Source organism: Hemicordylus capensis, chromosome 2 (genome assembly GCF_027244095.1).
Source record: "Hemicordylus capensis ecotype Gifberg chromosome 2, rHemCap1.1.pri, whole genome shotgun sequence".
Taxonomy (NCBI): Eukaryota; Metazoa; Chordata; class Lepidosauria; order Squamata; family Cordylidae; genus Hemicordylus; species Hemicordylus capensis.
Window position 1 is genome coordinate 196,817,202 of NC_069658.1, and position 18,279 is coordinate 196,835,480.

An 18,279-nucleotide genomic window follows, 5' to 3' on the forward strand; every position below is an offset into this window, starting at 1 on the left:
CATTGGGCAGCTCCGAATAAAACCCTAGCTGCCGCATTTTGCACTAGCTGTAGTTTCCAGATATTCTTCAAGGGCAGCCCCACGTAGAGCATGTTATAGTAATCCAGCCGTGACGTGACTAAGGCATGGGTAACCGTGGCCAGATCTGCCTTCTCGAGAAAGGGACGCAGCTGGCGCACTAGCCGAAGCTGTGCAAAGGCACCCCTGGCCACTGCCTCCACCTGAGCTTCTAAAAGCAGAGCCGGGTCCAGTAAAATCCCCAAGCTGCGTACTTGCTCCTTCAAGGGGAGTGCAACCCCATCCAGAACCGGTAAAATCTCCTCATCCCGATTGGCTCTCCTACTGACCAACAGTACCTCCGTCTTGTCTGGATTCAATTTCAGTTTATTAGCCCACATCCAGCCCATCACAGCCTCCAGCGTCTCCCTAGGATCAGGTGACAAGGACAAGTTCCTAACACACAGTCTGACTAAAACTGTTCCCTATGCTGAATTCCCTTTTCCTTGAACTCACCTAATTCCTGATGAGAATCAAGCTTCCTACAATCCTTTCTTTTAAGGATCTACAGAGTTATTCCATGAGAGAAATCTCCATGCTGGCTTCGACCATGAGGCAGCAGAACTCCATTGCCCCTCACTAAGCCTTTTCGCATGTGCTTCTCTCCAATAAAGGCTGCCTTTCTTGTTCCCAAAAGCCCCAGCAACCGCTCTCTAGGCCACACCCACTTGGTGTACTGATTGGCTGCCCTGGAGTTCACCAGCCTGTCAGTTGAGACAAGGGTCCACTCCCTGTTAACTTTTTAGAGGGAAGGGAGGCTGATCACTACAGACTAGTACTCAATGCTTCGTGGACCAGTGGTTGATAAACACTGATGTAAACGATATAGAAATGTGCATTTTGGCAGTGTAGAAATTCATAAAACAAAATAAACTTCCCTTTTCTTCTGTACCTGGCTACACTGTGTCTAGGTACATAATGACTGGATAGGGACAGGAAGGATATGAAAGCAAAGAAGGTCCACTCCTTGGATAGTGCTATTCATGGTTATTTCTCTCCATGTTTTCATTTGTATCCTTGCATGGGGAAAGGAGGTGTTCAAGACAAAAACTTGACACCTCTTAAGATTCTTTGGCCTAGTTATATTCTGCTGTTTGTGAATTTTGAGGTGTGGAGCTCATATGATTGACTGTTTCTGCATGCAAAAGAGTCCCCTGCACATGGAAACCTAGTGTGTTAGGGAGAAGGCTAGGTCAGAACCTTCTCCCTGTGTAGGGAGCTCTTGTTTGAAGGAGGATTCATTTGCAGACCTCACCTGCAGCTTAAAGCAGATGAGTCAAGAAACAGGTTTTTCACCTCATCTAGCAATTAATTTAAGCCTAATTCTCACAAAGAGCAGATCTATACTGGTTTCCACATTTCATTCGGAAATGTTGTACATGCGGAACAGGCATGCTTAACTTGGCGCCCTCCCCCCACAGCTGTGTTTGAACTACAACTCGCATAATCCTCAGCCACAGTGGCCAATAACCAGGAATTATAGGAATTGTAGGCCAACATCTGCACGAGGGCTGAAGTTGAGCAGCCTTGATATGGAAGAACACTAAGGACATATTTGGCAATTGGCTAAAGCAATAGCACTTACATTTATATACCGCTCTATAGCCGGAGCTCTCTAAGCAGTTTACAATGATTTTAGCATATTGCCCCCAACATTCTGGGTACTCATTTTACCGACCTCGGAAGGATGGAAGGCTGAGTCAACCTTGAGCCCCTTGGTCAGGATCGAACTTGCAACCTTCTGGTTACAGGGCAGCAGTTTTACCACTGCGCCACCAGGGGCTCATAGGAGGCTATGTGTGGCTTCCTACATTTTTGGCTATACGTGTTTCAGCCATGGCTGGTTTCACTTTGTCGGAAGGGGAGATGCCCCAGGAGAATAGTACAAACTGGTCTGTTTTGCTTGTGCCACTGTCACTGTCTGGGACTATGACATCTTTTTGCGTAAGCCTGGAGATTGTTGCAATCCTCATGTGGATATCGGATATTTCTCCTGGTGTTGGGAACCTATCGAAGAACAGATTAGAGTAGAATAGGGAGACTCTGGTTCAGATCCCCACTTGGTCATGAAACTTGTTGGGTGACCCTGGACTAGTCACCATCAATCAGCCTAAATGACCTCACAGAGTTGTGAGGATAAAATGGGGTGGGAGAAGAACCATGTATGCCATCTTGAGATTCTTTGAGGAAAAGCGGGTTCTACGTGTAATTAATGCAGTCTTGCCCATATTGCTAGGATGAAGAATCTGCTCAGAGGTATCTGTCCGAGGAAGAGATTGACACAATTGTAGAAGTCTGGACCAGAGGGCCAGTTGGCCTACCCAAACCATGGAAGCCACAACAGCCTGTGTAAGTATGTTGCTGAGCAGAAATGCCCGAGTGGATGTGAGATGGGGATGCAGAACACGACCTGAAAACAGAGCTGACCCAATTTTCTTTTCTTATGCCCTACAGTTCCAAACAGTCGTATGTGAAATATGTGGCAGGGGGAGTAGTGTGGGTGGTTTGCTTTACTGCATTCGGAAGCAGGAACACCTGCTTTGTTTTAGCATGAGAGTTCGAGCCCAAATCCTGTGCCAAGCGAACTCTAAATTCTGCACTCAAAATGAATTATGTAAATCACCAACATTGATGTAGATGTGCGGCATTTGCACAGCACAGAAGCTCCCATCCTGGGGAGCCAGTGTAGTCTAGTGATTAAAAGTGTGTTGGATTATACACATATCAAACAAAATGAATTAGTCTTCACTCAAGTGTCCTGTGTGGTCTGCCCATATGGGAACTTGGTAAAATAGTTTCTGTATCTATGTAGAAAGCATATGTTTACGATCCTCAATCTTCTAATCCAGGAGTTCTCCTTTATAAAAATGTCAAATCTGGATTCACCAATCAGAAGGTTTCTTCATAATATCCATATTCACAAATGGATAATCTTAGCAGTATTCTTTATGTTGCCTTGATGCCAAACACATTTTGACCTTGCTTTGGTCTTCCTCAGTGGCAATAAATTACTAAATCCTTATACTTCACGAAACTTCTCTGAAGCTCAGATTTTGCTTCTGGTTTTGAGTTCCCCCAGGCACCTATGTCCAAAATTAAGAATGAAAACACTGAAATAGACTTGTTATAAAAGTTAACCTAACATTAACACAATGTTATGTGTCAACATAGTTTATGTTGGGCTGTATGAAAATCTTTATATTGCGAATGAAGGTATAAATAAATGGTAAGTATATACAAAAAAGGAGGGTAAACGTCATTAAAAATCCCTTCATATAAATTATACTGTAATCAATTCTAATTAGTGGTTTGTACCTAACAATTGATCATATTCTGACCCATAGCTGTCATAGTTGTCAAGCTTTCTGGGTCCATAAGAGGCTTTGAAAACGTGTTTCACCTTCCCCTAAATTTAAACAGCAATCGTCCCAAAGATGAAAAAGTGTACCAATAATTTCAAATTAGAGTAAAATAAGGAATGTACACTTACTACACATACTTGTATTCAAGTCCTGTGTTTTACTCTGCAAACAGAATTCTATCATCTTTACTGACAATTTGTACAAATTGGGTACACATTTGATAGATAAATAAAAATAAATAAATAAAATAACGTAATACCAGCTGGTATAGCTATTTAAACTCCTGCTAGTAAAGATGGTGGAATTCTGTTTGTTAAGCAAAACACAAGCGGATCCACAAGATCTTGAGCCAGTCATGCTCTCTCAACCTAACCTACCTCACAGGAGGCTGGTTATGATAAAAATGAAGGGGGAGAACTATGTCTGCTACTCAGAGCTCCAGGCAAGAAGAGTGGAATAGAAATGTAACTTAACAATTAATCCTTTTAATGTGGGCCCTTTTGCAAAAGTGTTTGACTATTTTTCCAGAACGATGAGAGCTAGAAACAGTCAATCTTCAAAAGCTCTTCATAATATCAGAACACCTGTGGGTGAGATTTCAGAAGATTGATAAGCATCTTATAAGGAGGTCATATGTTCCTGTGTGTCCCCAACACCTCTTTTGCCCCTAGTTAGTTTACCACAACTTTTTAACTTTTGGGGGTGTGGTACAGCTTTTTTTATCATGCCTACAACTTGGTCTTCAAAATCACAACTGTTGACCTTGAAATTTGGGCTCATCTGTCTCTAACTCTCTTTTCCAGAATGCCTGTGGAAGGCATGAAGAATATCCTGATCACTAGCGCACTACCCTATGTTAACAATGTACCACACCTTGGCAACATCATTGGATGTGTTCTCAGTGCCGACGCCTTTGCTAGGTAAGGGGCTGTGTCTCTTTCCTGCTAACCATATGCAAGTAGAGGGCCATTGAGCATACCATGAATTGAATCTTCGAACTTCCCCTCCCCTCCCCTCAGCAAAAGATGTCCAGCACTTTAAAAGGATGCTTTTGGGGGCATGCAGTGTATGGAGGTAGAAAAGCAGCTGTTTGAGTGGCTGGGGATATGGGTGGATCCATGGAGCTTTATTCCTTGATAGCAAGTTGATCTGATTGGTGGGTTTGTTTTTTTTAAACTAGGTTTGATTTTCAAACTTGCATTTGTGTAGTCCTACACTATGAATACTGTATCTGTTCCCATTGACTTCCAGAAATAAAAGGTTTAGTTAAAAATTTCTATATGCTGCTTGGTTGTTTTTTGTTTTTTTTAAGTGAATTAAGCATGGCAGCTCGTGCTTGGATTGACAGGAAGAGTTCTATAGATGTGTGCTATAGAGTCAGCTGGAAGTTCACTGTCAAGGAAGAAGCTGATGGAAAGGGATTCCAGCTGGATGAGAGAGAACAGTAACTGGCTGTGATATGAACTCTGTATCTCTTGAAAAGGATTGACTTTTTGTTTTGTTTTTTGTTTGCTTTCGTGAAACAGTATATCTTCTTTATGTTCAAAATATTTGAACTTTCTCTATTGGAGTAACTTCCCATGCCTAAAGCATTCCCCTGCTATCAAGGGCAATAGCTATTATAGGAAAGGACTACTGAAGAGAAATGGTGGCAGTGGATTCAGGAACTGTCACATACCTCATGCCTACATATATGTAATACATTTATTTTTTAAATGCAAGTCTTAATTTACGTAGGGGGTCATATAAGGCCACTTCTGGTCCATGTAGCCCAGGCCTGCTCAACTTAGGCCCCCCAGCTGTTTTTGGACCACAACTCCCATAATCTCCAGCCACAGTGGCCAATAGCTGGGGATTATGGGAAGTGTAGGCCAACATCTGCAGGAGGGCCAGAGTTGAGCAGCCCTAATCTAGCCCATAGTTGTCTGCTCTGGCTGTCAGCAGGAAGCCAGGATCTCAAATGGAGACTTGACATGTATTTGGTTTTTGAACTGGAAGTGCCAGAAACTGAACATTAATGTACTCTGCCACAGAGCTATGGCCTATTTGATGTGCAAAAGGGATCATGTGAAGCTGTAGTCCTTGCTAGTAGTCATAAACATCTTGTTTCAGCATGTGTCACTTGTGGCTATTTGTCATCCAGGTACTGCCGTCTGCGCAACTGGAACACACTGTATGTGTGTGGCACAGATGAGTATGGCACTGCCACAGAGACGAAGGCCATGGAGGAAGGGCTGACGCCACAGCAGATCTGTGACAAGTACTATGCCATCCACTCCCAGATCTACCAGTGGTTCAACATCTCCTTTGACTACTTTGGGCGTACTACCACAGCACATCAGACCACGTAAGTACTGCCCACAGGCAGCACAGTTCCTTGGGAAGAGGAGTGGAAGTGGCTTATGTAGCACATTGTCAACATTCCTTTTGTTTGTCTCTCTCAGTTATCATATTGTCTTAGGCTTATTGCTGAAAGGTTGGCTATCATGATTCCTATTTTAAGATGGATGGAAAGGCCGAGTGACTTACCTGAAATCTCCATGACTGCAAAGGACTGTCTGTTAAACAAGCCCACACACACACCCCTACCTTTAAGAGCACACAGCTGTTTAGTGAGGCTGTTCACATGAGCAACCCAACCTAGGCTTGGGCAGCCTTACTGGGGTAGGGCTGCTCATGTGAAGTGCCAGGATTGAGGCCAATCCTGGCGCTGCCTCCCTGGGTAGCCCAAGGTTTTCACCTGCCCTTTTACCCAGGTCCGGAGTTGTGTGTCAGGCAGCCTGAGCAGACACAAAGCTGGGCGCCTAGAGCAATTGGCTTGAGGAGAAATTCCTCAAGCACTGCACTCCTCATACTGTACATCTAGGGATATTTGGAAACCGGGAAACATTTTCGTGGCCTCCAGATGGCTGCGTGGCTCCTGGGAGAGCCACTCATGTGAGTGCTTGAGCCCTGCGGCAGGAGACAGCTGGGACATGTGGTGGGGGGTGTAAGCTTGATCTTGCCTTCCTCCTTGCTGGGCTGCAGTGGTCATGAGAACGACCTTAATCTGTGGTTTAAAACATATATGAGCCTCCTTCCACTCAAACTGAGCACTCAGAATTGCTCTTGCCAAAAATTGGTTTTGTTGTGAAAGAGTGAGGGGTGTGTGTGTGTGTGTGTGTGTGGTGGGAGGGGTGAGCAATAGCAGCCATTTCCTGTGGGCTAGTGACTTAAAAAGGAAGCTGAGTTAATAGGTCACTGAGAGGGGGCAGTGGTTGCTTTGGAAGCTGTCTTTGCAGATGCTGAGTTGAGGTGAGAGTTCTCTCCTTTTTGAGTAATGCTGTATAGTTGCCACTGACATGTCACAAAGGAAGCTATGGTGCCAGTGAGGCTGATGCAGGTCATTGGATGCGTCATATAATCTGTAGGGACTTACCTACATGACATGTTGAGTATGTAGGCTACAATCCTGGCTTCCTAGCCACTTTGTTTCACTGGTTGCGGGCACATCTTGTTTCGTGAAAAAATGACGCAAATGAAAACAAGAGTTTCATTCCCATTTCTGAATGGGTAGAAGTACAGTGAGTGTCTGAGTGTGTTAATCTTTACAGATGCAAATCCTGAAGTTGCTCCCATTTACTTAAATTGTTGGAAGTGATCACACAGTCATTTAGTTCAGCCTCCTTCTGTGAGGTAATACCATTTCAAACTGGCTTTAGAACGGGCTATGGGGTTGAGACAGCCTTGGTCGGCCTGATGGATGACCTTTACCGGGGAATCGACAGAGGGAGTGTGACTCTGTTGGTCCTCTTGGATCTCTCGGCGGCATTCGATACCATCGACCATGGTATCCTTCTGGGTCGCCTGGAGGAGTTGGGAATAGGGGGCACTGCTTTGCAGTGGTTCCGTTCCTATCTTTCGGGTAGATCCCAGATGGTGGAGCTTGGTGACAGTCGCTCCTCAAAGCAGGAGCTGATATATGGAATCCCTCAGGGCTCCATTCTGTCACCAATGCTTTTTAATATCTACATGAAACCGCTGGGTGAGGTCATCAGGAGATTTGGTGTTGGGTGTTATCAGTATGCTGATGACACCCAAATCTACTTCTCCTTTTCATCTTCAGGAAATGGCACTCACTCTTTAAATGCCTGCCTACAGGCAGTAATGGGCTGGATGAGGGAGAACAAATTGAAGCTGAATCCAAGCAAGACGGAGGTGCTCAGAATCTGAGGAGTGAGTTAGAAGTCCCTGTGCTGGATGGAATTACACTCTCCCAGAAGGAGCAGGTGCGCAGCTTGGGAGTACTCCTGGACCCAGGCCTCACCCTGGTTTCTCTGGTGGAGGCCATGGCCAGGAGTGCTTTCTATCAGCTTCGGCTGATTCGACAGCTGCGTCCATTACTTGAGGAGGATGACCTCAAAACAGTGGTGCACCAGCTGGTAACCTCCCGGCTTGACTATTGCAATGCGCTCTACGTGGGGCTGCCTTTGTACGTAGTTCGGAAACTTCAATTAGTTCAGAATGCGGCAGCCAGATTGGTCTCTGGGGTAACCCGGAGACACCATATTACACCTATTTTGAAACAATTGCACTGGCTGCCGATATGTTTCCGGGCAAAATACAAAGTGCTGGTGATTACCTTTAAAGCCCTGAACGGCTTAGGCCCGAGTTACCTTAGAGAGCGCCTTCTTCTGCGTGATCCCCACCGCACATTAAGGTCATCTGAGGAGGTTCGTCTCCAGTTACCACCAGCTCGTCTGGTGGTAACTCAGAGGCGGGCCTTCTCTATAGCTGCTCCGGGGCTGTGGAATGCGCTCCCTGCGGAAATCCATAATTTGAATTCTTTATTAGCCTTCAGGAGAGCCCTCAAAACATATTTCTTTGGCCTGGCTTTCCAGGGTTTTTAAATTCTAACCCAATTTGGGGGCTTTTAATTACTGTAAACTGTTTAATTGCTGTTTTAAATTGTTAATTGTTACTATATTGTTTTGTTTTAGCTTTGTATTGTTTTAGAGGCTTGTTTTAATTGTAAACTGCCCTGAGCCACTTCGGAAGGGTGGTATATAAATCAAATAAATAAATGAATATAATACCTATCCTCTAGTCCCCATCAGGTTACCCTACACCACTCAGACCACAATATGTCATCAGAGGGGGAAAGAGGAAGATAAGTGGCTCATGCAAGAGGGCCAGATCACATGATGCAAGATTCAGCAACATGTAACCAAATTAATATGGTCTGGAGAGGCACTCGGCTGATTTATAGCTGATTGACAACTGAGCTGTGATATTCACACTACAAGCCTATGCAGATACTAGTGTGACTGCTTGCCATGTATGGATTGGATCCTTATATGCACAGAGTGTGTCATACACAGCATATAATTCTTAACTGACTGTTATGTTCTCCTGATTTTTATTTATTTGGAAGAAGGGATGCTTGTAAAGATTGAAGATACCTCAACCTATGTCCTCTTCTCTCCCCCGCCCCCAATCTCAGGATAGCCCAGAACATTTTCCAGCAGTTGTTGGAGCGCAATTACCTGCTAACTGAGACAGTGGATCAGTTGAAGTGTGAGAAGTGTGTGCGGTTCCTGGCTGATCGCTTTGTGGAAGGCACCTGCCCTTTCTGCAACTATGAAGAGGCCCGTGGGGACCAGTGTGACAAATGTGGAAAACTGATCAATGCCACTGAGCTAAAGGTGCTACTGTTAGTACAACTATGCAAACCTATGCACTTGGCATTTCTCTTTCTCCCAGCCCTAAATTACCAAAATATGCTCCTGTTCCCCAGAAATGATGATGGAACCCTGACTGTCCATCCCACCTGCACTGCAATAGAGTATACCACTTCTCCTCCCTACAGAGCGTGTCCACATTCCCTTCTCAGGCCTAGATGACACCCATAAGAATACTTATTATTTATAGAACACTTTAGAGTCCAGAACATAGGAAGCTGCCTTATATTGAGTCAGACCATTAGTCCATCTAGCTCAGTAGTGACTGGCATTGGCTTTCAGGCAGGAGTGTCTCCCAGACCTACCTGGAGATGCCAGGGATTGAGCCTGAGGCCTTCTGCACGCAAGGCAGGTACTCTGCCACTGAGCAATGGCCCATTGGCGTTGAGTCTTCAATGTGTTTCAAGTATATTCTCAGAAGTCCGTATGACAGCTGTCTGAGATGGCAGCTGAAGCACCAAGCTTAAGGCCACTTAGTGCATCCGCATCAATAGGCAAAACTTGAACTAGGGACTTCCTTATTTACTGCAATCTTATACTCATTATGATGCACTAGCACTCATGGGTCTGTATACTGCAAACAAGAAAAAAAGGCAATTTTTCATTCACCAAGAGTGGAATTTAATTGAGGCAAGTATCTTAAATCATTGGATTTTGCAGTATCAGTTTTAGAATGCTTTGGGTCCAGACTCCTTTCAGCATTGGTTTGAGACAATAGTATCTGTACTAGGTTAGACATTCTGTTCCAGTTGTAAAACAATGCTATATTGGATTATATCACCTTGCCTGGACAGTCTAGGATCCGTTTAGCCCGGCATTCTGTTGCCAGCAGTGGCCAGCCAGATCGTTCTTGGAAGGCCACAAGCAGAGTAGGAAGATGAAGACCTTTCCCTTTGTTTGGACTTGGTAACTGGTATTCAGAGGTACACGATTTTGTATTTAGCTGTCATGAGTAATAGAAGAAGAAGAGATCTAAGGACCAGAAGTAAGAAAGACGGAGGTCAATGATGAGATGGAAAATAGCCTAATTTTGCATAGCCCTGTCTAATTGGTGTGAGCTGAGGATCACAGCCTGTCTTGAGGATGCCTTCTTGCACAGCGAGAGAAGAGATCTAAGATTGGTAGTACAGGAGGCTGTCTTTATTTGCAGGGGTTCTGTTCCTGCCAATTATAGTGAATATGGGAATAAAATAAAGAAACCTTAACCTCTATGAGAATCCAGGGGTCAGGTTCCTTAGTCTTTTTTTTTTTTTTTTAAGTCAAAGCAGGAAGAGAGTAGAAATAAGGATAGAAAAGCATAGCACCTTGTTCTCCAAGAATGCTCCCCCCATTCCTCTTACTTTTCTTTTAATTTTAAACAATTAAAAAGAGCCACAGAATGGTTCTGTGCTTCAAAATGGCAGCCAGAAATGACATCAGAAGTCCTTTCTGGCCATTCAGGAGCTGCGGAGAGGCAAAAATTGCCTGCATTTCCTGCCACAGATAAAGAAACTGCGTGGCTAAGACCCATTTGCAGAGACATGAAACCGTGGTCTGTGAAACTGCGGATAACGAGGGTCTCCTGTATTAGCATACAGTTGATATTAGCAGGACATACAGAATTCAAGACTTGTCCAGGAGGACATTAAGTTGTGAGTCTTTTCTTGGCTGCCACAAGTCCCACCTGAATGTCTTGAAGAGTTTTAGATCTCTGTAGGGAAGGCACATCAACCATTGAATAATTATGTACTGGAAATTGCACCTGTCCCATCTAGATTGTCACCTGCAACGATTCCACACAAGTGCATCTGCTTTGTGCTCGTGCAGTGTGTGCATGCTGGGAAGTTGCGGCCAATAAGAGAGTTTCCAGTATGTGTACGTACAGAATTTTGAACATATAAAGATCCTACATAGGGAATTCACATTGCTTCCTACATATTATCTGTTTTCTGGGCTTGAGCCAAGCATATCATGGTGTCTCCTTCTTTTGGCAGAAACCAGTGTGCAAAGTCTGTCAAGGGACCCCTGTGGTCAAAGCCTCCCAGCACCTCTTCTTGGATCTGCCCAAGGTGAGTCTGTCTTGTGTGCCTGCCATCTCTAGAAGGAATGGTTCCTGTAAAAGACTATGCAATTATACACTAGGCTATTTGCTTAGCACCATTATCAGCGGCAGCAAACACTAGAACTAGCTACATAATAGCCAGGATGTCTCTGATCTCTCCAATACCAGTTGGAAGACCGCCTGGAGAAGTGGCTGGCCCTGTCCCAGTCCACAGGAGACTGGACCCCTAATGCAAGATACATCACTGGCTCCTGGATCCGTGATGGGCTCAAGCCACGTTGTATCACTCGTGATCTAAAGTGGGGCACGCCAGTCCCTTTGGATGGCTTCCGTGACAAGGTGAGCAATGGAGTGGAGCTTTGGGAACTTGGGAACTGAGATTAGTGCTGAATCTTTTCATAGTATTGGAGTGTGTGTGTTTCCCCAGCAATGGTGCAAGCAGAAGGCAAGGCTGTTTCTTTTGGTGGTCCCATAGGAAAAAAATAATCCACAGAAAACAACACCTCCATCTCCTGGTTCAACAGACTGAAAACTTATAAACATGGTGGTTGAAGGAACTTTAAAAGCAGGAAAGGTTAAGGAGGGGCTGAAGAGTGGGGGGGGGACCTGGTTAAAACCGTATAGAGTCTAGGAACAGGAAGTTCTCGGTTGCTGGGGTCAAGGATATCTCCATGGGTTATACCCCTCACAAGCTCCAAGGCAGAACAGTTTTGATTAGCTAAATAGAAAAACACGCATATTTAAGCCTGAGGGGAATAGCCCCGCCCCAGTTCTTTCTGTCCTGCATAGCTGCAGACAGCCTAAAAGTTCTCTCCTCTACTTTATACCTATTATTACTCTTATTACTGTCTCTTTTTTGTTTAGATCTTCAGTCTTTACTACTTCTCTAGTTTCTATCTAAAAAAAAAAAAAGACGACCACCTTACTTTAAATTTTCAAGCCTCCCCCACACCCTTCCTCCCTGCTATGGAGCATGCAAGAAGGTACAAGATGATCCTCGTCCCTAAGGGTAAGGGACAGGGTGGCTTCCCTGGGGTGACCAGAGTGCCCGGACCGCCACCTCCAAAATTGCCCCTACTGAAAGCGTCAGCACTGGCCACCCAGGCCAAATGCTGCCGAGGCCGCCATGAGTCTCCCACCTTCGGGCCACAAGGCTCACAGCTCAGCGGTCCAGCACACCTCAGAGAGAGGCAGAACGTTGGAGCAGGCGGGGAGCTCCAGAGCCCCATCGATCCTTACAGCAGGCCTTCATGAGGCAGAGACTCTCTGCCTTCCGAAGCTTCCTCCCACCTTGGCAGAGATGAGGGCTTGGGGAGCATCAGAGAAGATAGGTGCAGCAGCAAACAGCTCCGTAATGGTGCGAGCAGCTGCAAATGGCTCTGTTACTGCACGGGTGGGAGAAAAGGGCTCTGAAGAGGGAGAAACTTCAAAGTGGGCCATTAGAAAGGCATCGGCAGCAGTTGAGGTAATAGGGGGCAGCATGGGACCAGAACTGGGATTAACAGACCAAGCAGCTGGTGAGATCTCTCATGGGGGAGAGTAACCCACCCACTCACCCCCATGGGTTTCTCACAGTCAGGCCCCAGCATGCAAAAGCAGTTCCCTCTGAGTGGCAGGCCTTCTTCAGAAATGCTATTGTGGACATGATTCACCAAATCTGTCTCCTGAGGGGAGACAGATAGGGCAAATGGTGAAAATCATGACCCTGACACTGTCCCTGACGAGGAGGGTGAATGGTCAGGAGGAAGATCGTGACTCTGGCAATGTTTCGCAGCACCTGTTTGTCTCAGAAGACTAACCCACTTAGGTCTAGAGTAATTGCCACAATTGGGTTGCAAAGGTGACACTAGAGTCAGTGCGGTCAGCTAAAAGGGACCTGGTTTTCCCTAGTGCAAAACCTAGGGACATGTTGTTGCCAATGCCTGAAGTCTTTACAGAGGCTATTAAGCAGGAATGACTTCTGCCTGCAATAAATAGGAATCCAATGGCCATGGTGAACCGCTTTTATTGTTTTCAGCAGGAGCAGGCAGATTTGTTAAAAAGCCCATGTGCAGATGCACCAGTAGCATAACTCATATCTGGTTCTCTGGTGCCAAGGGATGTAAAAATAGTAAAAAGGAGGCAGCAGTTAGTACAAATTCAGAAAGCACAGGCATTTGTGGCAGCTGCCACTCTGGACTTGATTAGATTTTCTGCTAGAGCATCTGTAGTAGGTAGGAGACACTTGTGGTTAAAAAGCTGGCAAGTGGGCTCCACATTAAACAATAACCTAATAATAATAGTATCGAAAGCCTCCGAGATCCCAAAGGACCAACAGTGACACTTCCTCTATCAATTCCCAATTGGAGATCATCCATCAGGTCCACCAAGGCAGTCTCCACTCCATAGCCTGCCCAAAAGCCAGTCTGAAATGGGTCTAGATCAGTTTCCTACAAGACAGCCTGGAACTGGGAGGCTACCACCTTCTCAGTTACCTTGCCCAGCCACGGAAGGTTGGAGACGGGCCTGTAGTTGCTTAACTCTGTTATCAACTCTTTCAAAGCTAAAGGAACATGGGTTCCTGATCAACTGAGAAAAAAGTCATCTGGTCCCATTGCCCAGGTTTCAACACCTGGGGGTTCTAATTGATAGGATACAGAACCGTCTTTTTTTTCTTCCCCAGGATTGATTCCTGACCATCACCTCGGAGATCCAGCCCCCTCAGTGTTACTCCTCACACTGGCAAGGATTTTAGGCCTGATAGTCACGACACTGGAAGCTGTCCCATGGGTGAGGTTTCATTTAAGAGGCCTGCAGTGGTTCCTATTACAGTATCAGTCTGCCATTGCAGAAAAGAGGCACATACTACTACACTTACTTCCCCAGGTCATCTGTGTCTCAGATGGTGGCTGTGTCTCAGATGGTGGTGACCACAGAACCTACTGCAAGGAAAGCAGTTTCTGGACCCACCCACCCCCAGGCTGATAGTAACTACGGACGCCAGCAACAGGGGCTGGTGTGTGCACTGCCAACAGTTGTCAGCATAAAGTACATGGTCTCTACAAGAAAAGTGCTACAGTATAAATTGGCTGGAGCTGCGAGCCATCTGCTTAGCTCTGAGAGCTTTTCAACAGACTCTGCATGGGTACCACGTCATAGTAAGAATGGACAACATGACGGCGAAAACCCAAGTAAACCAAGGGGGAACAAGATCAAAATCCCTTCACAAGGAAGTGGTCTTTCTAATCAGCTGGCGGAGTTGCACCTAGGGTCCCTGATAGCCCACTACGTCAAGGGAGATCTAAATCAGCTGGCCGACTGGTTGAGTCAGGAGGATCTGATGCCGGGCGAATGGTCTCTGAACCCAAAGATTTTTCAGCAGATAGCCCAAGGATGTGGAATGCCCATTATGGACTTATTCGCAGTGCCTCAAAATGCGCAGTTGCTGAGATTCAGGGTGAGATTCCCTTGCAGGGGAGCAGAAGATATAGATGTGCTGTCGACTCCGTGGCCAAAAGGTCTCCTCTACACATTTCCACCTACACCTCTGCTGGCAAGGGTGTAGAGAAGAATACATCTTCTAAGGGCAAGAGTGATTCTGGTGGCTCCGTTCTGGCCCAGGAGGCCATGGTTCGCAGAACTTTTGCATCTGACAGCCATGGAACCATGGTTTCTGCCAGTAACTCGGGACTTGCTCCTTCAGGGTCCAGTACAACACCCAAATCTGGACTGGTTGCAGCTTGCCACATGGAAACTGAGAGGTGAATCTTGAGTTAGCAGGGATATTCTGATAAGGTGTTAGAGACTATCATGACATCGCATTAGATTCTCAACAAATCGGATATACCAACGCACGTGGAGAGTGTTTTTGAGATGGGCGGCACACCATTCTGTACCTCTGGGTGAGGCGTCAATTCAGCACCTGCTACAGTTCCTACAAGAGGGACTAGAGCGCGGCCTGAAGCCAAACACTCTTAAGAGGCAAGCAGCATTCTTAGTGGGCCTCATATCAGGCATTTTGGCTAAGTCTCTACATATGCATCCTCACCTGAAGAGGTTTCTCCAAGGGGCCACACTTAGCTCTCCACCAACAGTTCACTACTTCCCCACATTGGACTTACAGTGTTAAAGGCCTTAGTCTCTACCCTTTGAGCCCTTAACATTCATTCCTATATGTATCTTGCCTTTTAAACTGGCATTCTTGATTGCCATTATGTCTGCAGAATTACAGGCACTTTCAATTCACAAATCGTATTTTATTTTCCAGCAATTGTCTATGCACCTTATTCTGGACCCCTTTGTGCAGACTAAGGCGGCGTCTTCATTTCATCAATCACAGGACATTTTCCTCCCATTATTCTGCCCATGTCCAGTGCACCCGCTGGAAAAACGGTGGCACAAGTTAGATGTGCGACGTTGCCTTAAATACATTTGTTTATTATTTCTCTGTGTAAACCGCCCTAAGTCATTTTTGGAAGGGCGGTATAGAAATTGAATTAATAATAATAATCTTTCAGAACAATGGATTCTCTCTTTGTTTCCTTCCTTCCTGGATCTATGAGAACAGTTGTGACATCGTCTACCATTGCCAGATGGATTAGGGCCTGCATAGCACTCACATAGGATGTGCAGCATCTCAGGCCTCCTACACACATCGCTGCTCATTCAACGAAGTCGGCAGCAACCTCAGCCACCTGTCCACGAATGCCCACATACAAGGAATCTATAAGGCAGAGATGTGGAGGAGCCCATCAACACTTACCAAACATTATAAGATAGACTCTTGTGGTTCAGTACAAGCAGCATTCGGAAGGAGTGCTGCAACAGGTGTCCCTAGGAATAGACAAGGATGCTCCTTCCCTGGGCGAAGTACAGGCTGTGGTATGTCCCATAGAGATGTTTTTGACCCCAGCAACCGAGAACGGAGCATTGGTTCATTTACCGTGAAGGCTTCTTCTGGTTGCTGGGGTCAAGGACATCTCGGACCACCTGGCTTGGCACACTTGTCTGTTTGTGAGAGAACATTTTTGTCAGTGTTTTTTTATTTTTTTCTGCCTTGCACTAAAGAACTGGATGGCACAAACCTTTACTGATGCACTCTTTCTGTGATACTCCTAGTCTGCTGTTAGGGCTCATGTTTGTTCCTTATGACCATTGGTTTCTATGTTGGTTTATTATTACTGTTTCTAAGGTTTATATGCTGTTTTCTGTTTCCTATATCATGTCACTTGTCATGTTGCCTTTTGTAACTTGGCCTCAAAGAACTGGGGTGGGGCTATCCCCCTCAGGCTTGAGTAGGGAGAGTCTTGCCTTGGAGCTAGTGAGGGGTATCACCTATGGAGATGTCCTTGACTACAGCAACCAGAAGAAGCCTTCATGGTAAGTGAACCAATGCTCCCTTCTGTTGTGGCTCACTAGTTGTCTTCTCAGACCAGATGCCAGACCCTGGTCTCTTGGAGCAGGCTGGAATGTTGCTGAAGTATAACTAGTTGTAACACTGTTCTTTCCCAGGGGAGGTTCAGCAGGAAGGAGAAATCTTCATATTCATGAGAGAGAGGGGTGGGGGGGAGGGATGTACGTATGTTGGGCAGGAAATGTGCATTGGATGAGTATGTAATTAGTGGTCTGGCTACTTGGTCTGTTACCTCTCTTTTTATCTCGTTTCACAGGTGTTCTATGTCTGGTTTGATGCCCCCATTGGCTACCTATCCATTACAGCCAATTACACCAATCAGTGGGAGAAATGGTGGAAAAATCCAGGGCAGGTGACAAGATCGCTAACTTTGGGCACTTGCTACTGAAGGGCAGTTTTCTTTACAGTAGAAGGAAGGCTAAGAAAGCAATTCTAGATGGGTTACAGATTTGTGTTTTTCAGTTTATACCCCACCTTTCACAATAGCTCCGAGGGATGTGCAGGCATTTCCTATTTTTGCAATCAGGATCCAGGCAAACTTACATCTGGCATATGGATGTAATCTAGGCACTGGGGACACCGTTTTGAGATAAGTGCTTTCCCTACACCACCACATGTTGTCCTAGCATCTATTCTTCTGGTTATTATGAAGCATAATAAAAAGGTAACCACAAGAAATGCAGCCATTATGGGCAGTACAGGATGTGGGGAGGAAGAGGAGACCATCCAGAAGAGCTTCTTAAGGCAGCTTGTCGCCTTTTACATCATGACCCATCTAATATTTCAGATGCTACCTCTGTAACCAGTTTGTGTGGTGTTTTGTAGATAAAATGGCTTGCATCACCTTGCAGGGATGGGACTACGAGGCACAGTGATCCTGGTCCTTCCTGTAAGGATGTTTCCAGAAGTGCTGGAAATACTTTGAGTAGTGCTGTGGAATACCTGCTCGGCACCTTGGCTTATGGTGTCCTGCAGGGTTCAGTCTTGTTTCCCATGCTTTCCAACACTTACATGAAACTGCTGGAAAAAGTCATCCAGAGATCTGGTGTTGGTACCATCAGTATGCTGATGGCACTCAGTTCTATATTTCTGTGCCATCCTCAGATGGAGAAGCAATGAATGTTCTGAATCTGCTTGGAGAGAGGCAAAGAATGGATGTGGGTAAACAAGCTGAAATTGAATCTAAACAAGATGGTGGCTCTTCTGTTTAGGAGAACAATTGATTCATTTGTATGTCAGCCTGTTCTGAACAAGTTTCCATTCCCCTTGAGGTTGCAGTTTGCTGCCTGAGATCCTTTGGGACCTGGCCTTGAGCCTGGATATTCAGGCAAATATCCTGAATATCCCTGGGAGGCTTTTGCCCATCTTTGACTCTGTGTGTGTGTGTGTGTGTGTTTTACAGGCCTAGCCATGGGAGTCCTAATTGGTATAAGATTTCAGGCAGTTGTAACGCCTGGTCTAGTATGACTGCATTGGTTGCCAGTTTGCTTCCAATAAGATTCAGAGTGCTTGTTATGATCTCTGAAGCCGTAAGTGGTTTTTGCCTAAGATACTTGGAAGGACTGCCTTCCCCAGCATGAATCTGCCCAGCCATTAAGAACTTTCAGAGAGGCATTCCTGCATATTTCGACTCCTTTGGAGGCTCTTCTCAAGTTTACACGGGAGAGGTATTTTTCTGTTTCTCCTGCACTCTAGAACTCTCTCCCT

General features: G+C 45.6%; 1 protein-coding gene across 6 annotated transcripts in view; it reads left to right on the forward strand.

The window, feature by feature from the left end:
- Positions 1 to 18,279, forward strand: part of MARS1 (methionyl-tRNA synthetase 1) — a 62,763-nt gene that overhangs the window by 19,702 nt on the left and 24,782 nt on the right. For all 6 annotated transcript variants that reach the window (XM_053295100.1, XM_053295098.1, XM_053295101.1 and 3 more), the window contains 7 exons: positions 2,294 to 2,406; positions 4,223 to 4,339; positions 5,563 to 5,766; positions 8,902 to 9,103; positions 11,113 to 11,187; positions 11,349 to 11,519; positions 16,829 to 16,924. In XM_053295100.1, the coding sequence (XP_053151075.1) occupies positions 2,294 to 2,406; positions 4,223 to 4,339; positions 5,563 to 5,766; positions 8,902 to 9,103; positions 11,113 to 11,187; positions 11,349 to 11,519; positions 16,829 to 16,924 (978 nt within the window). The remainder of the gene's footprint in view (positions 1 to 2,293; positions 2,407 to 4,222; positions 4,340 to 5,562; positions 5,767 to 8,901; positions 9,104 to 11,112; positions 11,188 to 11,348; positions 11,520 to 16,828; positions 16,925 to 18,279) is intronic.